The sequence below is a fragment of the Sorex fumeus genome, unplaced genomic scaffold, assembly GCF_029834395.1.
Source record: "Sorex fumeus unplaced genomic scaffold, SorFum_2.1 ptg000030l, whole genome shotgun sequence".
In the NCBI taxonomy this organism is placed as follows: Eukaryota; Metazoa; Chordata; class Mammalia; order Eulipotyphla; family Soricidae; genus Sorex; species Sorex fumeus.
In genome coordinates, this window is record NW_026606087.1 from 10,775,297 (window position 1) to 10,797,032 (window position 21,736).

Genomic DNA, 21,736 nt, shown 5'->3' on the forward strand with positions numbered 1-21,736 from the left:
CCCAAGTACCACTGGGTGTGGCCCTGAAAAACAGAATGAAGGAAGGAGGACAGGAAGGAAGAAAGGAAGGAAGGAAGGAAGGAAGGAAGGAAGGAAGGAAGGAAGGAGGGAAGGAGGGAAGGAGGGAGGGAATGAAGGAAGGAAGGAAGGAAGGAAGGAAGGAAGGAAGGAAGGGAAGGGAAGGAAGGAAGGAAGGAAGGAAGGAAGGGAGGGAGGGAGGGAGGGAGGGAGGGAGGGAGGAAGGAAGGGAGGAAGAGAGGAAGGGAGGAAGAGAGGAAGGGAGGGAAGAAAGGAGGGATGGAGGGAGGGAGGAGAAAGAAAAGAGAGAGGAAGGAAGGAAGGAAGGAAGGAAGGAAGGAAGGAAGGAAGGAAGGAAGGAAGGAAGGGAAAGAAAGGAAGGAAAGAAATAAAGGAAAGAAATAGAGAGAGAAATCAAGCCTATAATACTAAAAAGCACTTTTGGGACAGAGAGCTACTCTCGCATGTGGCTGTGGCCATAACCTGAATAGACTCCCCAGCACCACATATGGCCCTCTGAGCACTGCAGCAGTCAGTCCTGAACGCAGAGCCCGAAATAGTCCCTGAGCTCTACCAGGTATGACCCACACCACCCTCCATGCCCATCCCCAAATACTTTCCGCTTATTTAATAGCAGCATACTCTAGATCTGGGACTTGTTCTTCAGTAAAATGTATGTTTTATTAGAATTCACCTGGTATTTTTATGTGGGGGCAAGAGTGGGGGGGAAAGGACACAGGAAAACAAATAGGGAGTCTGTAAGTGTAATCAGATGAAAGATGCCCACATAGTGATGGGGATGGAAATTGATATGGATTCAAGAAAGACTTAGAAAAAGAGATCAGGTCTTAGTACAAATTAAATTGAGAGTTATGGGTGGATGACTAGATGTAACGAGTAGGATGAAAAATGACAGGTGCCATGAGACAGTCACAAAGAAAGGACAAGGAGGTTGACTTGGGGAAAACAATGAATTCATCAAAAAGAAGAGAATTTCATTCAGCTATGGATGTTTATGTTTGACTAACTGAAAATTCTCTGCTGTAAAAAATGGACTTTTGCAGCTGTTTGAATTATATTCATGATAGCAGACATCTGTCAATGCCGTCAAGGGACAGAATGATATTAAGTACTGGGATGACAACAATGACACCTTTCAGAATATCCAATTACCACAGGTCTTGAATAACATCATAGTATTCAACATTATTTTTTAATACCAAGATGTTGGGATGGGGGGGAGGGAGAGGCAAATATCAGTTCCTGACCAGGGCCACTATCTGGTAGTGGATTCGCTCCACGTCTGTGTGGGTAATCATTAGGTGCTCAATTTCTCCTACATTTCACACATCTGCACATTAGCATTTCACTGATGTTCTGCTCCCAGGGAGTGTGTATGTGTGTATTCACAAGTGTGTGCATATACCTTTGCATGTGCCTGTGTGCACTATGTGTGTGTATGTTTGTGTGTGTGCAAGTGTGTGCATATACCTATGTATGTGCTTGTGTGTGTGCAAGTGCGTGTACACATGCTTGTGCCTGTGCATGGGTGTGCTCATGTGCCTGAGAGAGAGGGGCATCCCATCACCCTGGGTCCCCACCTGTGTTCTGAGCAGCAAACCTAGTCTCTGGCCATCCGCAATTTTGAACTGGAAAAGCACTGTCCTCCTGTTGTTCATCGATTTGCTTGAGGGGGCCCAATAACGTCTTCATTGTGAGACTTGTTGTTACTGTGTTTGGCATATCGAATACGTTGCGGGTATCTTGCCGGCGAGATACACTCAGTAGCTTGCTGGGCTCTCCGAGAGGGGCAGAGGAATCAAACTCAGGTTGGCCAAGTTGACCGCATGCAAGGCAAACGCCCTCCTGCTGTGCTATCGCTCCAGTGCTCTGGATAACTGGAAAAGCATGTTGGAAAATGAACGAATAAACAAACATAAAAATTATTATTTAAATCAGAAGTGATTGGGGACGGTTCACTTAGAAATTTTTTTTTTAACCAGAAAGATGCAGTAGCATTTCAGTCTTGTTTATGGCAATTAGCCTGTGGTAAAATTGGTTTTGTTCTAAGTCATTTGCCCACAAGTTGCAGTTTCTAAGAACTCATCCAGGATATTACGGAAGGGTCTAGAGTGTACAGCTTCCAGCTATTGCAATAGAATTGTCATTGTGGATTTAATTACTCTAGGAATTAGGATCATCCCATGTTTTTTGAGGACAGACGAGTTTCAGATGTTTCCTTGTGCCTCACAGGGCTTTCGTCTGATCTTTGCTTTTGTCTCTTCCCCGAACACTGGATTGGTCACTAGTCAGCAGACCAGTGAGGGCCGCTCACAAGGCTTAGGCTTTGCCTGTTCTTTCCCTTCACTCACTTAGGGAACATGTACTCATCCCTGAAAATAAAACTTTCAGATGCCTGCTCCTTGGGGTATTTCCAAAGAATTCAGTTTAGTACTCTTCCAGAGCAAAAATCAAGTTGAATTGGAATCAGTTGTTCACTTTATTTTCTATCAAGTACTTTATATAGGAATCACTTAACTTCCCATAAGTCGTCGATTTGCTCGAGCGGGCGCCAGTAACGTCTCCATTTGTCCCTGTCACGTGCTAGTGTAGCCCAATGGCATCTGTTCGCTCTGGGAACATGAAGAGCCTCAAACCGATCGTTCATGATCTTGATGAAGAAGTCTGAACATCTGGTAGGTGGCCGGCCACGCGGTCTTTTGACATCCTGTGGAATCCAGTTGATAACAGCTCTAGTCCAGCGGTCGTCTTTAAATCTCATTACGTGACCAGTCCATCTGATCTTTGACACCTTGGCAAACAAGACAGCGTCCCTGATTCTTGATCGTCGACGGATGTCAGAACTCCGGATTCTTTCTCTCATTTGAGTGAACCGTGGTATTCCAAGCATAGCTCTTTCTATTCCTTTTTGGGAGACCCGAATAGCATTCTTATCCTGTTTACGTAGGGCCCAGGTCTCTGAGGCATATGTTAATGCAGGAAGAACAGTGGAATCAAAGAGATGTGCCCGGAGCCGGAGGTTCTTCATCCTCTTAGCTATTTCTTCAACGTTCTTGAAGGCGTTCCAAGCCTCTCTCTTCCTCCTGCGCAGCTCGGGTGCCAGATCATTTGTCATGTTGACCTCTCGACCTAGGTACACATAGCTGTTGCATTCGGAGATGGTCGTTCCGTTGAGAGCGAATGGGGCATCAGGAACGAGGCTGTTTCTCATAAACATTGTCTTCGTAAGATTCAGCTGTAGTCCTACCTTTCCACACTCACGGTCAAAGTCGGCCAGCATTTGTGCCGCTTGGCTGATGTTTGGTGTTATTAAAACAATGTCATCAGCAAAGCGGAGGTGGTGTAGTTGCCGACCATCTATCTTCACACCCATTCCTTCCCATTCCAGTCATCGCATGATGTTCTCGAGGGTGGCACTGAAGAGTTTCGGTGAAATGGTATCACCCTGCCGAACCCCTCTCTTGACATCAATGATTACTTCTTTGTAGAATGGTGAGATCCTGGTAGTGAATCGCAATACAGCTCACGAAGGATCTTGATGTATTGGGCTTGAATGCCCTGATTGGCTAGGGCTTCAATGACCGCTTCCGTCTCAACAGAATCAAAGGCCTTCTTTAAATCAATGAACGTTAAACAGAGCGGCATCTTGAACTCCCGAGAAACCTCAAAGAGCTTGGTTATCGTGTGGATATGGTCGATGGTGCTGAATCCTTTGCGGAACCCGGCTTGCTCGCATGGTTGGCCTTCATCTAGTGTTCTGCCAATCCTATTTAGGATGACTCGAGTGAACAACTTGTAGATGACAGACAATAGGCAGATCGGGCGATAGTTGCCAATGTCATGGATGTCTCCCTTCTTGAACAGTAGTACGGTCCTGCTGGTTTTCCATTGGGACGGAACCTTGCATTTAGACAGGTAGCGTGTGAAGAACCGAGCCAGTGTATTGATGAGCACTGACGGCAGGTTCTTCAGGTGTTCAGGTCTGACCTTGTCTGGGCCGGGTGCTGTCTGTTTCTTTACCGACGAAATGGCGTGTCGGATTTTGGAAGGGAGAACGTTGGGAACGACATATCCATCCTGTGGAGTTTGGTATGTCGGCAAATGGACATGGCTATCAAAGAGATTTAAGTAGAAGTCATGGATAATCTTCTCCATTGCCATTCTGGAGGATGTGATGAATCCATCAGGACGTCGGAGGGCAGTCATCTTGGTCTTGTAGTTGGCGAAGGACAGGAGGGCTGCACTTATATAGGAAGCGTATCTTTATTTTTATCCACAGGTGGGACACAATACATTTCTCACTCACTATTCAAACTATTAACACTTACTGTCTGGTCACGGTCCTCTCGTTATACATTGATTTGCTCAAGTGGGCCCAGTAACGTCTTCATTGTGAGACTTGTTGTAACTGTATTTGGCAGATGGAATACGTCATGGGTAACTTGCCAAGCTTTGCCGTGCGGGCAAGATACTCTCGGTAGCTTGCTGGACTCTCTGAGAGGGGTGGAGGAATTGAACCCAGGTCACCTGGGTTGGCCGCATGCAAGGCAAACACCTTACCGCTGTACTATCGCTCCAGCCCACTTACTGTCCAAATTCAGAAAAAATTTAATTCAGTATTATCCAAATGGTCAAACTTGTTATCCCAGCTCATATTCTACCAACTTTGAAATCAAATGTATTGAAATAACAATTTATGTATGAGCATTTTAGTAAGAACTATTTTACTATTTAAGTACTTGAATGGATGGATGATGGATGGATGGATGAATTCATGCATGGATGGATGGATGAATGGATGGATGGATTTAACATTACAGAAGGGTTGGAAATTTAGGGTGAGTGTTAAAATAGGACTTGATATACTCAATGTTGTACTTTTTATGTTTTGATGAATGACAATTCTGTAGGAAATCCATATAAGGTCTATTTTCTGGACTTCCAGCCTCAAAGTCAAAGTATTCCATGTCATCTAGCATATCTTCCCTCTCCTGGTGATTAGTACAGATGGTGAGAAAGGAAACAGATATGATAACTGACGGTTACTTGCAAGGCAGTGTCTGCCTGAATACTTTGTACTGAGGACTCCCCAGAAGTGCCTGGGAGCAGGATGATGTATGACTATGACATAGTCTGCTCTTCCGCCAAGGGTCCCTATAGCTGGAGTCTTCCTCACCCAGCCTCCCTCAGATGTCTACTTTCAGCACAGACCTATGATTCATGTCCACAATTTAATGGTTAATTTTCCTCCATTTATTAAATATGCTTATTGGTTGATTCCAATGAACAGAATGCAAACCTCATGAGAGCAGGTCTTTGTCTTACCTGGCTCATTTTCTTCCTAGAACAATTTCTCGATTTTTTAAGGATGACAGTGTCATAATTTTAATTTGACTTATGACCTAGGTCAGAAAAAATTCTTAGGAGTAGTTCTGAAGGACATTTATTTATTTATTTATTTATTTATTTATTAGCACACCACCAATGTTCAAGAGACCAAACATAGTGCCAAGAATCAAACCAGAGTAGGATGCATGCAAGGCAAATGCCTTACCTCTCTATCTCTCTGATGCCTTATCCTCTCTGTCTCTCTAAAATTTCTAAATTTTTTTAAATGTAAAACTGCTAGGCATGCAGCTCAGTTGCAGAGCACTTCCCTTGTATGTACATGGCCATGGATTTGAGTACCAGTATTGCAAACAAAACAAAAAAAACAAAAAGTAAAAATGTGAAAGGTTTTTGATACTAACATTTAAGAAGACTATCTTAGAGGCTACGTACTGAATAGAATTAATGCAAAGTCAAGTCTAGGAAAGTTCTATAATTATGAACTTTTCATTTTTATTTATTTTGGGGGATACGGGGACCCCATAGTGTCCCTGGGCTACACCAGGCACAGAGTTCAATAGTTGTGCTATGGAGTACTCAGGGGGGCCCTGCAGTGCTGGAGTTTGGACCCAGACCTCCTGATGACAAGCCTGATGGAGTTCAACAGAATTGACTGATGCCTGGCAAGCTCCTGAGAAGTAGTCAGTGATGTCATTTGAGAAATTGTCACCCACCTGTGGAAGCTGATGTCTGATACAGGGTGAGGGTTAGGGACGGTGAACAAACATAATAGCTGAGGTGAACCAAGTGTGTCTGTGGATGGGTTCAGGAGATCTTATTCCTGGAGGTGGCAGGAATGTGGGGAGAAGTTGAGGCTCTGTGATGCTCTCTCTGAGCTACAATTTCTTTGTTGTTGTTGTTGTTGTTGTTGTTTTGAGTCCTACCCAGCAATGCTCAGGGCTTACTTCTGGCGCTGCACTCAGGGATCACTCCTGGCAGGGTTCGGGGGACCATATGGAGTGCCAGAGATGGAACTCAGATCAGCCATATGCAAGGCAAGCTCTCTAGCCACTGTACTATCCCTCCAGCCCAAAGTTGAGCTAAAATTTCTTCAGTAAAAAGAAGTTAGAATGGTATCTGCCTTGCAGGGTTGTTGTGGGCATTGAACTGAGATGAACTTAATACAAAGTTAAAAGTTAAAAAAGGTAGGGAACTGGGGAGACCCTCAAAGGCTTAGACCTCATGCTTTGCATGTAGTAATCACAGATTCAGTCCCTGGCACTACATGATTTCCAGAACTTCCAGAAAAAGTTTCATAAGTACCTATGGGTATGGACCTCAAATTTAAAAATTTTAAGAGGGACAATGCGATACTGGACAAATAATAAACCACACCTGAAGATTAGAAAATCTTTCTCTCTACTCTGCTCCAGGGACAGTGATAGACCTGGAGAACCCAGCAGAAATAACATAGGGATGCATAAATCATAAGTTTCAGAGGAATGGACCAGAGACAGGATTGAGCAGTAAACAGAGGGGTGTAGTCCCATGAAGCTGAGAGATGTTCAAGGTGTCTTTATTGAATGGTCAATTTAGTATCTACTTCTACATAACTAAATAATATAAATATTTACTATAAAGATACATACAATAAATATAGTATGAATATTGTACTATATAAACATAATATATATCATGACTTTTCTCTAATCAGCAGGCATTATTTTCATAGAGAATAACATCACAGATTATTTAGAGAAAGTTAGGGACAAGGTGGAAACGGATTTCCTTTCTATTCTTTGATGGGATTGCTTTCCACTCTAGGTTGGAATTGGCATGAAAAGTGATAAAGCAATGGCATGTTGATGCCACAAAGATCATTGTAGGGCTGGGGAGAAATCAGGGTGAAACCCTGGAACAGGGAAAGAGCAGCAGCAGTTGGGAGATTCCTGTAAACTACTCTCCAGAAATCCAGACTACAGACAATGAGAAAGAATAGCACACACAAAGAAAATAGAGTCAAGAGACAGGCAACTTGAAGAAAAAAAATCTAGATTTGGAGACTAACTGGACAAAGAAGTGCTACTGAGATTTCTAGCATAAAAAAGTGTGGAATGCGGGTAACTAGGAGAAGTGGCAAAGCAGAGGAATTTTATTATTTTCCAGTTCATGAATTAAAGGCAGGACAGGAAAAACTCAGAGTGTGTGAAAATGTAATGAACCTTCTTGGCTAGGGTTGGAAAGATTGAAACCAATCTGTTGGCAAGTGGGAACCAGTGACCAAGAGAACCAACACAGTCTTCATGTGTATCTCAGGAACCAGGAACTTGACCTTTGGTTTCAGAGTAGAGGGCTCCCAACCCGAGCACCTCCATGAAACTCCGAGACACTAGCTGACCCCCAGCTTCCTTCACCCCCTCCTAATGTCTCATATGCACGTCATGGCCTGAAGTATCTTCCCAAAATCTCCCTCTGAGCCCTGAAACTTCCATGCCCACCACTCTGTAGCAGGACTGCTCCTGCAGAGAGGATAGTATGGTACCTTGGTTTGAATCCCAGCTCTGGCATCTGTAAGAACTTTGGGGGGAGGGTAAAGAAAAAGACAGAGACAGAGAAAGAGACAGAGAGACAGAGACAGGAGGGGAAGGAAGAGGGAGGGAGGGGAGGGGAGAGAGAGCACAAGGTTAAGTGCTTGCCTAGCATGCAGCTGAGCCCCAGTTCAATCCCCAGCACTACAGATGTTCCTCAAAGCTTCTCCAGGACTGATCCCTGAGTACAGAGCCAAGAGTAAGCCTTGAGTAAAGCCAGGTGTGGCCCCCAAACAATCAAAAACTGGCATATCTTCCCCATGCCCTGATTTCCTCATCTACAAATTGGCAGGCAACCTGTCTCTTGGGTTGTTGCTTGAATTAGGAGATATAATCCATTAAGATGTTTTCGAACATAATAAGCACTTCATAAATATTAACTCTTCTTATTCCCATTATTTCCTTTATGTGCAATGGAAAGTGCCAATGAACTCAGCACCAGGCAACTCAGTCTTATTTGTTTTCTTTCTTTCCTCTCTGCCCCCTCCCCTCTCCTCCTAAAATGTACTCAATACTAAACCCGGTCATGTGCTTCCACAGGTTTTTCCATTGCTCTGTACTCTGGTCCCCATTTAATTAGATTTTCCCCATTATTAACTCTTGGCTTGAGGGTTCTTTCTAGATTCCAGTCTTTCCTAACCCCATCTTCATGCACCCCTGACTCAATTTAATTGCATAATGCTGCTCCCCAAGCTTCTTTGATCCTTCCATCGGAGCAGTCATTGTTCAGATGCTATCCTGGATTAGTTTAAATGGCTTCTCTACCTGGCTCTAAGCTTTTAAGGACACAGCTGTTACACTAGCTTTTCAGTGACAGTTTTAATGCTTAGCATAGTGCCAATGTATGCATGGGATTCATTTGGTGAATGCATGAACAATGGCTTGGCCCTAAGAGAATGAATTGATGTTCTCTCTACCTGAGGCCCAAAGCTAACAACTCAAATTTGGGACTTCCTATTTAGTATCTGTATTTAGTGTTTAGTGCTAGGCCTGGAAGTGTCCTTGCAGATCTCAGATTTCCAGCTATAACTAGAAATGGATTCAGCACACTGGCCCATGAGGCTCTCTAGGAGACATCACAGGGAAAACTAAACATGGACCTATCAATGCAGCAACTTCAGGAAGAAAGAACAAAAGTGCGTGGTGGGGAAGGGGAAAAGAGGGAGGGCTAGGGTGGATGAGCACTCACAAGACATTGTAAGTTGTACATACACCTGTGTGTACACTCTCTATAGTAAATACATCTGCTTACAAATTTTGTTACTCTTAAGGTTTTGTTTCACCCATCACATTTTAGAAGTTGATGCACAAAGATTTCATTTCACTTCTTGTGGGTATTTTTGTTTGCTTCTTTGTTTTCTTTTGTGTTTTATAGTTTATGAATATAGGGTATGAGCAATTTAGATTAACTGATGGATCTCACAAGCATTTCCCTGTGGGGCAGAGCTAGGAATAGCCCCCACCCCTCAGCACCCTGTGTATTATTCAAACAGCCTCCCCTTCACTCCCAAATAAATTTGCAGCAACAGACTTGAAACATGATCTAACAAAAGATATGTTATTTAATTCAGTAGGGAGAGGGTTACCTGGGGTCACTTGCCTGAAGCATTTGAATTTAGTTGGACTAAAACAGGAAGTAAAAGCTGCTTATAATGGCTTCTTTAAGCTGCCTTTGAAAATTTTCTTCACAAATCATTTACAAACTATTAAGAGGTTAATACTTTTGTCCACATAATAATGCAATCTGTGGAATCTGCAAATGACTGCTAGTTGGATAAATTCTCAGTCTGGGTATCTGAATGGAGCTTTGCCATAAATTGTCAAGAACAATCTAAAACTTTGAGGGGGGTGGGGACTCCTGCTGGTGTATGAGGAGCTGTGGATCAAATCCAGGGCTCCTGCATGCAAAATATGTGCTCCAGATCTTTGAGCTATCTTCATACACCAAGAACCAATAACTTGGAATAATTTTAAAGCATAGCTTAGATTGCTATATTCTAATCACTTTCACTCACTTGATTCTAAATTGTGTGTGTGTTAGAATTACAATTCTGATTTTTACCTAATTGCAAAACATCTCTTGGATTATGACCCTCATATGAATATCATTTAGGAATTATGGTTTTTTTTGGGGGGGGGAGGGAGTTCACTTCGGTCCATATCTAGTGGTGCTACGGGTTTACTCCTGACTCTGTGCTCAGAGGATCATGACCTGGCTGGGCCCTGGGGACCATATGGGGCACTGGAACTCAAATTCAGGTCAGCCACAAGCAAGGCAAGCACCTACCTGCTCTATCACTCTAAGGCCCCACTTGGGGATTATTTCTAAATGAAGGCTGAAAACATGAGAACAGGTCTTGATTATAGAGGAACTATCTTATAAATTATCTTCAGTATCTTATCCTTCATAATTGCCTAAGGAATATTCCTACAATAAAATAAGAACCATTTGAACTTATAGTCACATTCCCTGGCAGTGATCTGTTATATAAAGTTGAATTTTCCAATGAAAATGCTTCATCTTTTCTCCCTATTGGGTTTCCAAAGAAACTTTCCATAGCACAATGATTGTAGGAATAAAATCTTGCAAGATAGCATCTGGTGGCCTCTGCCTAATCCATAATCCCAAAGCCTTGGACCACACAAAGATCCACACAAATCCTGAGTTTCAAAGAAACTTATAGAAAATTATAGAAGTTCAATTCCTTTAGGCCAAGGTCAGAATCTGTAGGAAAAAGACATGGGAAGGTGGAACCACCTGGACTGAACACACTAGCACCCCCAAATGCTTCTAAAGATTCCACATTGTCATACCCTGCATCCCAGCTTCACTCACTGTGTGCCATAACCCCAAATGGGATCGTAGAACTGTATGTATGTGAGGTCCAACCTGACCCTGGGTCCAATTTAACCCTAAAGATTGGTCCAATTTTACAATGCATTTCTTTAGGATTTATTATCAGTGAATTTTTTTTTCTTTTTGAGTCATACCTAGTGATGCATAGGGGTTATTCCTGGCTTTGCACTCAGGAATTACTCCTGACGGTGCTCAGGGGTACCATATGGTATGTGGGGAATCAAACCTGGGTCGGCCATGTGCAAGGCAAACACACTACCTGCTCTACTATCGCTCCAGTCCCTATCAGTGAATATTTGATTTGTGTAAGTATCCTATATACCTATATATCTGAGGTTACATAAAAAGTTTGGGGGTGAAAGAGGCTGCAAGCAGAAACATTTAAGAAGCCCTGTCTAACATAATTCCCTCCCTTTGAGTAATAGAGGGAGTTGGGAATAACATGAAACAACACTCTCCATAAGTTACTATTTAAGATACAGTGGGAAACATTTTTTTAGATATAATTAAGTGAATAAGTTACTCGGTTAATTTTGAGTTGATCAAAAGAATGGTTATTATGAGTGGATCTGAAAGATTAAAAATTCTTAAAGGGCCAGAAGGAGTTTAATTGGCCAGAGTGCTCGTTTTGCATGCAAGAAGACTGAGTTCAATCCCCAGCATTGCATGGTACTGAAACTTGTCAGCAGTGGTAGCAAACCCTCTAAGAAAAAAAAAAAACAAACTCACCTCTTGAAATTTATTTTTTGGTATTGGGCCACACCTGTGACATTCAGGGGATATTCCTTACTGCAGAGGGGGGCGTATTTGGTGCAAGAAATTGGTCCAATTTAATCTTTAGGGCTAAGTTGAACCCAGGGTCAAGTTGGACCCAAGAATTGGACACAGGGGACTTTAACCCCTGCATTATCTTTCCAGTCCCTCAAAAACTAATAAGAGGGACTGAAGAGATGATTTAAAGGGCTCAAGCACATGGCCTTGCATGAGGGAAATTCCAGAGATTATCAAAACCCAAGCACCACAGGGTGCGTTCCCCATTGAGTTAAAATGGCTGGCATTTGGGTCACATCCAAGGGTGATCAGGTCAAGTATTGAGCTCTTGGCTCAATAAGGTAAAGGTAAAGCCCGGCAAGCTACCGAGAGTATTCGATATGCCAGACACAGAAACAACAAAATCTCCAATGGAGACGTTACTGGGCCCACTCAAGCAAATTGATGATCAAGGGGAGGGCCTTTACCTTTACCTTGGCTCAATACTCAGGGATAATTCCTGGAATGCTAGGTGTCCACATAGGGTGTCAGGAATTGAACCCGAGTGGGCCAAGTGCAAGGAAAGCAAACAGCCAGCTGTACTATCTCTACATTACATAGTTAAAACTTTTTTTCTTTTTTTAAAGAGGGCTTGGATACTTCCTGACCTGGAAGAAATAGCAGCTATATTGTTAGGGCAGGGTCTCAGTACTACAGTCATAGGAAAGTGAATTCTACCAACCACCTCAGTAAGTTTGCAAGTGGTTCCTAATCTTCAGATGCAAATGTATCCCAGTCAACACCATGATATGACATTTGTCAGACTTAAACCAAGAAACCAGCTAAGTTGTACACTCTCAATCCATGAGAACTCTGAGATAATAAATGTGCATTTTGTTTGTTTGGGCTGGAGCGATAGCACAGTGGGTAGGGTGTTTGCCTTGCACAAGGCCCATCCGGGTTCGATTCCTCCGCACCTCTCGGAAAGCTCGGCAAGCTACTTAGAGTATCCTGCCTGCATTGCAGAGCCTGGCAAGCTTCCCATGGCGTATTCGATATGCCAAACACAGTAACAAGTCTCACAATGGAGACGTTACTGGTGTCCGCTTGGGCAAATCGATGAACAACAGGAGGACAGTGACAGTGACAGTGGTTTCTGAACCACACCTGGTTGTTCTCAGAGTTTACTATAGGTTCTATGTTCAGGGGTGACTCCTGGTGGTGCTTGGGGGACCATCTGGGTGCCTGGTGTTGTACCCAGCTTGGCTGTATGCAAGGTAAAATAGTACCTGATATAGTACCTCTATGGCTTCTAAATGTGCATTGTTTTTAACTACTAAGTCTGTGGTAATGTTTGATGTGGCATTCAAAAACAAATATAGGCCGTTACCAACAGAAATGGCCAAAAGTTGAGTAGGAGCACAGTACAAAAGATATAAATCAGCCCACAAATGAGGAAGGATTGGGCATTCCAAAGTCTGTCTTTGGACAGAGAACAGCAAATTATAGGGCAGGGGAGCCCTAATAATATGAGGCTGAGATTGTTTATAGTTTAATCTTTCACTAACTAAATCCTGTGGGACCTCTGTCATCAGTATGTCAATATCTCTTGCAGGGATAACTTTTATTTTCTTTTTTTGGCATTGAATAAGGGCGTCACATGCAAGGCCTGAGCTCCCCACTGAGCCTCCTCCAGCCCTATAGGGCCAACTTTCATTGCCTCCCCAATGGGAGCCCTTGTTCAGACTCTGTGAGTATAGAGAGGAAGGTATCATTATGTCCATGGTCTGGCTGGAGAGCCAAATGCACACAGATGTGTGTGAGTGCTCCCTGAAGGAGTGACTGAAGGACCCTGGGAACACAGTGGGCTAATCTGCCTGGCAGTGGCGTGTGGGGGGAGCTGGTAGAGGAGAGATTGCAGAGAAGACACTTTTGATTCATACAGGGCAGATAGAAAACAAACTTTGTGACGGGAGCACCTAGAGATGCCATAAGGGACCTGGCATGATCCCTGGTACCACATCTGGTCTCCCAGACAGCAACTCTAGAAGGGCATCCCTGAGCACATAGTCAGGGGAAGGGGGCCCAGATACCCCTACATAAATAAAAGGATAAAAACTTTTTAAAAGTGTGTGTCTGTAAATGTGTGTATAATTTAGGGACCATACCCAGGGATGCTGGGGAGGCATTCCTAGCTCTGTGCTCAAAGGCTACTACCAGGGGTGCTAGGACAGGGAGGAGGAAACCAAACAGAGTCAGGGACTGAACCTGGGTGCCACATGGAAAGCCCCTCTCAGGCTCTCCTAGTCATATCCAGCTCCTAGCTGTATCGGCATTTATAACTATATCTATGTATTTATATATAGATACATAGGTAAATACAGATATAGACGTAGAGATAATCTGTGTCTCTATGGATATCTGTCGATACCTACATGTTTATATATGTATCTATATTATATACATATATTTGCCTATGTATCTATATATAATCTATATCTATATCTATCTTCTATGTCTAGCTATGTGTTTATATGCCTATATTTGTGCCTATAACTCTGTCTCTATCTATATCTATATCCATATCCTTATGTCTATGTCTATATTTCTATGTAGTTTTAATTGCAACTGCATATGAGTACATTATGAGAGAAGAAGTACGTTTGAGATTTTATATGGGAAAGCCCTCACTATATAAAAAAGCAAAGAGATTAAATAGATCTTTGTTAATATTGACAACTGACGGAAGAGGACACACACAAAACTATGCACAGAGGACCAATTTTTTGTCTAGTGAGAAAGTCTGCGTGTTTCCCATTAGAAACAGGTCACAGGAGGAAAGAGAAGGTCCAAAAAAGTGGCCAGGAGGGGTAGGGTACTGTCAGCACCTCCTCATGGGTCTATTCCTACCATGAAGCACATGGCCCCTCTAACTGTGAGGATGGAGTTTTTGTTGAATTATAAACCCGTGAGTCATCACAGGATCCCAGAAGCAAATTAAAGTATGGAGGCAGAAGCCTCTGCACTTTTCTTCATCATGGAGCTGGAAGAGGGAGCATTTCAGGCCTGCAGTGTTGGAGGGATAAGGCAGAGGATAAGAATTGAAAAACCTCAGGCCAGAGAGACAGATCAAAGAGCTGAGCACTTGCTTTGTAGACAGAAGGTCCAGGTTTTATCCCCAGCACCACTTGGTCCCCTGAACACTGTGGGGAGTGATCCCCAGGAGTACCCAGCACAGGCACAGATAAATCCCCAAGCACTGCCAGGTATAGTTCAAAACAAAAAAGAAAAAGGGAAAGGGAAAGGAAAAATGTAAGAAATCCACAAGATCTCTTCCAAGGTTTGGATAGAGTGGAAGAGAAAGTCACACAAGGTCCAAGGAGTTAAGATGTCCAGGGGCTAAAGAGCAGTTCAGGGAATCTAACCCAGCACCCTTGTTGGGCCCTGTTTGATCCCTGAACCCTGGCACGACTGTTATGGCACTTTTCAGCTCAGGTCACTGAGGATCTGACTTCCTTATAACTCCTTCAGCAAAAACTTTTCACCCTCTGCTGATTCACCCTTGCCCTTTCCCTGTTCTTCATCTCAGTTACTTTCTTTCGGGATGGTTCATCTCAAACCCAAAAGGACCTTTATCTTGATGAATTTAATGAACTGCTTAGAGGCTGTATTATAGAGAAGGAACCTTCCTCTCTTCTGACTCAGAGAAACGGTGTTCTCTTTCCAATAAGCCTAATAACTTGGCTGTCTGTGCTGATAATTCCTCCCTCCCTCCTTCCCTCCCTCCCTCCCTCCCTTCTTCCTTCCTTCCTTCCTTCCTTCCTTCCTTCCTTCCTTCCTTCCTTCCTTCCTTCCTTCCTTCCTTCCTTCCTCCCTTCCGTTATTTACTGACAGCTATTGTTGGACATAGATACTGATACTACTGTAAGCTTTGGGATAGACCATTGAGTGGGAACTTCAGGATCTAGGCTCTCTCAGAGCTAATATTCTAGTTAGGGAAACAAAAAACAAACAAAAGTGGTGAGCAAATAAACGAAAAGTTCAGCATACTGAACTCCAAAAAGAAAAAGAAAAAAATTTAAAAAGTAAGTGCTTCAAAACTCCCATTGAGATATCTATCTCAACATATTTTATTCCAACTGCCAAAAACAAAACAAAACAAAACAAAAAACTTAAGACAAAAATCTAGGGAACCATGCTGACTGATCCTTTTTACTCATTATACACTTTTAATTAGTCACAAACCCATGTTGATGCCAATTCTCAATAGCTGTCAAACTCATCTTGTCTCATCTCTGAAACATCAAGATTCCAATATTTGTCCAGCTTACTGCAGTATTTTCCGGACTGATCTCTCCTCTTGAGGCCTGTCCTCTTCTTTTTCATATCATACTCCCACTTAAAATGGATAAGAGAACAGGCAAGGGGAATTTTTTTTTTTTTGCCAACGGCCATTTTGATATTTATAGCATCATTCATGGGCCACACAATACAAGCAGATGGGCTGTGGCAGCCCAATAAGAAGCACCTGTGTCTATCCCAGCAGCTTCCAGGACCAGATACCATGATGACACAGGCCTTACACAGCCTGCAGTCTGGATATTTTCCACCCTGCTCTATAGTTTCTCAAGTCCTCTTCATCCTTCCTAGCTCAGCATGCACAGTCTTGCCTTATCTGGGTCCTTTTTCAGGTGCTTTCTGCACACTCACCTGCCCCATGTAATTCTAATAAGCTGTATCCTCACTAATAGTGCCCTCAGCTCATTCTCCTCTAACTTCCTCTTATAATTGTAGATCAAAGGCCATCTCATTTCTTATAAGGATCCTTAGGGTCCTTATAAGAGTTATATTGAGAATAAGCCACTGCAATTGCACTGTTTATGGTTTGTTTTCCTGATGGAGTTTTCTCACAGTTGAGGGAGAACATAATTAACATATAAATAAAATTTCCCTGTTTATAATGAAGCCAGTTTAGAATACAGACTCTGAGCTAGGAGACCTGGCTCCTTTATTGTATTAATAAAATGGACTCATGCAGAGGAAATTTTTCTTTCTCATCTATGTTTTGGCTGCTTGATACTTGTTATTACACTTTGAGCTTCTAACACATTATCCTTAATGACTAGGAAGTGAGGCTGATGGATCACAAGATTAGAGCCAAATCCCTGGGAGATAACCATCCTGACCACACACGTAACAGTAATGCACTGCAAGCCGCTGGCCCTGAGAGGTAACTAAGACCATTTCCATTTTGAGACTTCAGCCTGGAACATTTTGCAGCCACTGCCTACTACCAAAGTACAGGGAGAATCCACCAACCAGACACTTTGCCTGGAAGGATCTGGAACTACATACCACCACCAAACCCAGGTCAGCCAGAAAATGCCTTTGTTAGGCTGAGATCCCTGACATAGCTGAGACCCCATGACCTTAGGCAGAGTTTTTAGGATTATTGAAAGAACAAGATGATTTCTGGAAATGCATATTTTTTACCCAAAACCTATCTCTTGCTAAGGTTTCTCTCCCACACGGGTACACGAGCAGCACATACATCTAGTTCTTACTCTCCTACAAAGCTAACCCTGACCTGCAACTGTGTCTGTGTCTCTGAGTAGACCAAAAAGGCTAGTGAAGAATTCCATTCTCTTACTTGTATTCAGCAGAGTGTGGATCTTTTTTTCTTCTTCAGCTTCTTGGATGAGCTTTTCTGCCAACGTTGCATCCTCTGATTCCACACATGCATCAGATTCTCGGAGGTACTCCAGGTAGTCGATCTCCCGCTGGGCACGCTCCACCCTCAGTGCCAGGTGATTGACTGCACTCTTGTACTCAGTTGTGTGACTCTGACATCTTCCCACCAAGGCTGATATGTTTCTGGAAAACTCTCGGAATTCTTGAATGTATGCCCTTGTGGCCTGCGTGCATTTTTCCAGTCCTCGCTTGAATTAGAAAGTAAATTTCCAAATTATTACAAGTCAAATTACCCAAGTACTATAAACAGCTATCATTCATAGAAAATTATGTTTAAATTACAATGAATTAAAAAAAGGGGGGAAATAAATATCATGAATAACTCCTTCAAAGTTCTATTGATGTTAAATATATAAGTTTTTAAATGTTCTTAATGATTTACATTTAGACAGAAATATAGAAATATATTTAAATGTAATTTCACTATGCTTTGGTTTGTTTGCAATCAGGATCAAACTCAGTGTTCTCCCACTGAATCACATCCCTGGTCCATGTTTTATAACATTTAGTAGGATTGGGGTTGGGACCAAACCTTTGCTGCTCAGGGATCACTCATGGCAGTGCTCAGTGATAACTCCAGGAAGTGCTCAGGAGACCATACATGGTGTTGAGGATCAAACCAGGGTTAACAATATAAGGTGAGGGCCTCAGTTACTGTGCTTTTTCACCGACCCCCCTTTATAACATTTTTAACTTGCTGATACATCATAAACATATTCCCATACTAGGAACATAAAGTAACAAAATAGGAAACTAACACCCAAGAATGGCAGAGATTAGTACCAGGAATTTTACTCAATGACCCGGAGGACAACCACACATGTTAGGGGAAAAGGGAGCTCAGAAAGAGAAGGGAACACCAAATAAAGGGTGTTGGGAGGATCCACCCAGGATGGGAGAAGCATGCTGAAAGTAGACTATCGACCAAACATGATTGCCACTCAATGCCTCTTTTGCAAACCACAGCACTCAAAAGGAGAGAGAGGGAAATGCCCTGCCACAGAGGCAGGGTGGGATGGGGGCTGGGGAGTGGGAGGGATACTGGGATCCGTGGTGGTGGGAAATGCACACTGGTGGAGGGATGGGTGTTTGATCATTGTATAATTGAAACCCAAGCACAAAAATGTGTAAGTCTGCAACTGTACCTCATGATGTCTCACTATTAAAAAAAATAAATTAAAAAAAACATATTCCCATACTAACTAATGTATCTTTATACCATCACTTAACACTTTTGTTTGTTTGGGAGATATATCCAGTAGTGTTCAGGGGCCACTCTCAGCTTTGTGCTTGGAGGTTGCAGGGTGGTGCTGGGTGGTGCTTTGGGACTATATATTGCCAGTGACTGAACTCAGGCCCTTCACCTGGGACGCATGCACTCCTGTCCACTGAGCTATCTCTCTGACCCCCAAAAAGTATTTTTCATGTATGGTTCCAGGGACTGAACCTAGAATCTCACATATGCAAGACAAGTATTCTGCTTTTGAGCCATTCCCTCAGCTTAAACCATAATTTAACCTGCTTTTGTTTGGGGACCACTACCAGTGGTGTTCTGGGATCACTCCCATACATAGTGTCTGAGATTGAACCCAGGTCAGCCTCATGCAAGGCAAGAGAGCCTTACATGTTGTACTATCTCACTGGTCTGGAACCATAAATTTAGTTATAAAAAATTCCACTGAATTGATAACTGGTGACTTTTTCTGGTAACACCTTTTGCTAGATATTTATGTAGTTTTGCTGCTTTCTTCTTCTTCTTCTTCTTCTTCTTCTTCTTCTTCTTCTTCTTCTTCTTCTTCTTCTTCTTCTTCCTCTTCTTCTTCTTCCTCCTCCTCCTCCTCCTCCTCCTCCTCTTTCTTCTTCTTCTTCTCAGGGACTACTCCTGGCAGTGCTCAGCCTTATGGTGCAGGCCGGACAGTGTAGTGCTCAGGGACCACCTCTTGATGTTCAGTGTGTGTGAGAGAGCCATGAGGTGTCAAAGATTAAACTCATGAAGGCTTGTATGTTCTAGGCACATAGTCTATTGCCGAGCAATCTGTCTGGGCTTCATTCTCTTTCTCTCTCTCTCTCTGTTTTAGGGCCACATCCAGAAGCCCTCTGGGCTTATTTCTAGTTCTGTGCTCAGGGATCACTCCTGTTGGGGCTTGGGGGATCATATGGGTTGCCAACGATTGAATCTGGATTGACTGTATGCCAAGCAAGTGCCCTACCCTCTGTGCTTTCTTTTGGTTCTTATTTTTTTTTTTTCCTGTTCAAATAACATTAAAGAAAAATACTACATTTACATAATTCTTATACTTACTTGGTTATTTTCTTAATAAAAATTTAAAGGGAAAAATTCCATCTCTAACACGTGACACATAACAATACTCACTGAACATTTATTGAATAAAAGAATGGACAAATAGATAATGGAAAATGGTATTGTCAGGTAAATAATGTATATACCTAAAACACATGTGGCAGCTACCCCAGTGCTTGCCATTGAAGTTGTATAAATTATACTCCAAGCAGCAGTATCTGAGACACTTTGAAGGGAAAGTGAGAAAGATTGTGAAGGAAGGGAAGGTGAGGGGAGAGAAAGAGAAGGGAAGGACATAGAGGAAGAAAGAGCAAGAAGGGGGGCAGGGATAGAAAGAGAGAGAAAGAAAGGAAAGAGACTGAGTGGGAGGAAGAAAAGGAGACAAAGAAAGCAGTCAAGGATCTCATGTCCAACAGTGACAGCCACCGGGACTTGGCTTCCTCAGTCCTGTGGAAAGATACACAAGAATCACACCTCCCATCTTTTAGAAAATCTATACTCATAGCTGCCAAAGTATTAGCCTCTACTTTGTGCCTTGGTCTGAAAAATTCTTATAGAGGAAAGTTTTGCAGGGAATTCGCTGGTGCAATCTCAGGGAAGCAATTGAGCTTGATTTTGGCACCTGGAAGGAAGTGAGTGGGAAGGCAGTGTATAGAAGAGAACAGGTGAAAAAACAACCAGAGGCTACTGGCTAGGGAACGTTTGATCCACTGCCCCAGGTCTCAGTTTTTTGGCTGAACAACCCTAAGATTGCCTTCAGCTTGCCTTGCACATTTATTTCCCTCCCACTCGAAACAGATGAACAGATAGTCAGGACTAGAGGAATTAGCAGGGGAAATGGAGAAAGTAAATGTTGGAGATAGAAGTCTCTTTGAAAGAATATAAACACTTTATCAAAATTTAACTTGTACAAAAGCAAGGCAATTAAGTATAAAATAATTAATATCAAAGCCACTGATGCATCCCAAGCTAGAGTGGAGAGGTTACATTTATCCATGGAAACTTACATTTGACAAAAACATTGGGTTTTGTACATTTTAAGGAGGCAGCAGCTGAGACATAGGGATAAGATGTCCTAGGCAGTTTCTCTGTTTAATGTTTAGAAATGATCAGAATTCTGCTAATTTCTAAATCCAAGTGCAGTTTGTCAAAAGAAGTTAAGCTTCTTGGTATAGCTATACCATGACTTTTTACAGTTACCTAGTTAATGGTTTATGATAAAAAAAAGATAATCCAAAGCTTGTTATAATTTTGATTTAGTACAACACGAAGAAAAGGTGACCAAATTTTTAATTTTTGGTTTTAAAATAGAACCATTGAGAAAAAAAAACATTTTAGACATTTATCACCACGCCAGACAATATCATGAGTATGGATCAACTAAAAAAAAGTCTTTCAAACGGCCAGAGGAGATGCATTCTAGTCTCCTCTCCCCATTTTACAGATGAGAAGAGCTGCTGGAGGAGACCAGAGTGAAGCGTTGCACAAGGTCTGGGAATGTGTAACCGGGACGCTGGAGCTGGGGCTATCTTTGGAGTGTGGCTTTGGCCAGTTCTATCATTGATATCCTGGGGAAGATGCATTCCCCAAACAGCCAGGTAAGATATGGTGACTTCTAGGGGCAGGGGGTATCTGTTCCCCGTTTCAGAAACATAGATGCCACCTACCTCCAAGACTTGAAAGCGCTGGTAGATGTAGTGCACCATGGCAGGGTCCTGAGCATCGAGTGGTGGGGGCAGAAGGCCTGGAAGGATCAGAACCAGGAAAGCAGAAAGAAGCCTCATTCTGCAAACCACCATTTTGGGGGTGGGATCTCTTCAGCACAGCTTCTGGAGAATGGAGATCGAGGTCCCAGTGATGGTCTGCTGCTTTTTAGCCGCTGCTGTGGCAAATCCTCTCAAAACAGCCTCACCGAGCAGAGCTTTCTTGTTATTCCCCCAGATGCATGAGCTCACTTTGCAAGCTGGTGATCAAGTCCAGCTGTTGGCAAGCCAGACCCTGGGAGGCCTTGCAGGCCCTCTTGGGGTGGAGGGTTTCCTGTGTCCAGTCTCTATGGTCATTGCCCTTGACACTTGGGGATTGTCCCCAGGCAAGTGGCTGCTCCCCAGTGGAGGAGAATGT

General features: G+C 42.9%; 1 protein-coding gene across 1 annotated transcript in view; it reads right to left on the reverse strand.

Annotated features, from left to right (window-relative positions):
- OLFML1 (olfactomedin like 1) overlaps positions 1-21,399 on the reverse strand; it is a 34,847-nt gene extending 13,448 nt beyond the window's left edge. The window contains exons 1-2 of the mRNA XM_056116202.1: positions 21,283-21,399; positions 17,213-17,501 (exon numbers count right to left, since the gene is read on the reverse strand). Coding sequence (XP_055972177.1) covers positions 17,213-17,501; positions 21,283-21,399 — 406 coding nt within the window. The remainder of the gene's footprint in view (positions 1-17,212; positions 17,502-21,282) is intronic.
- Between the last annotated feature and the right edge of the window lie 337 nt (positions 21,400-21,736).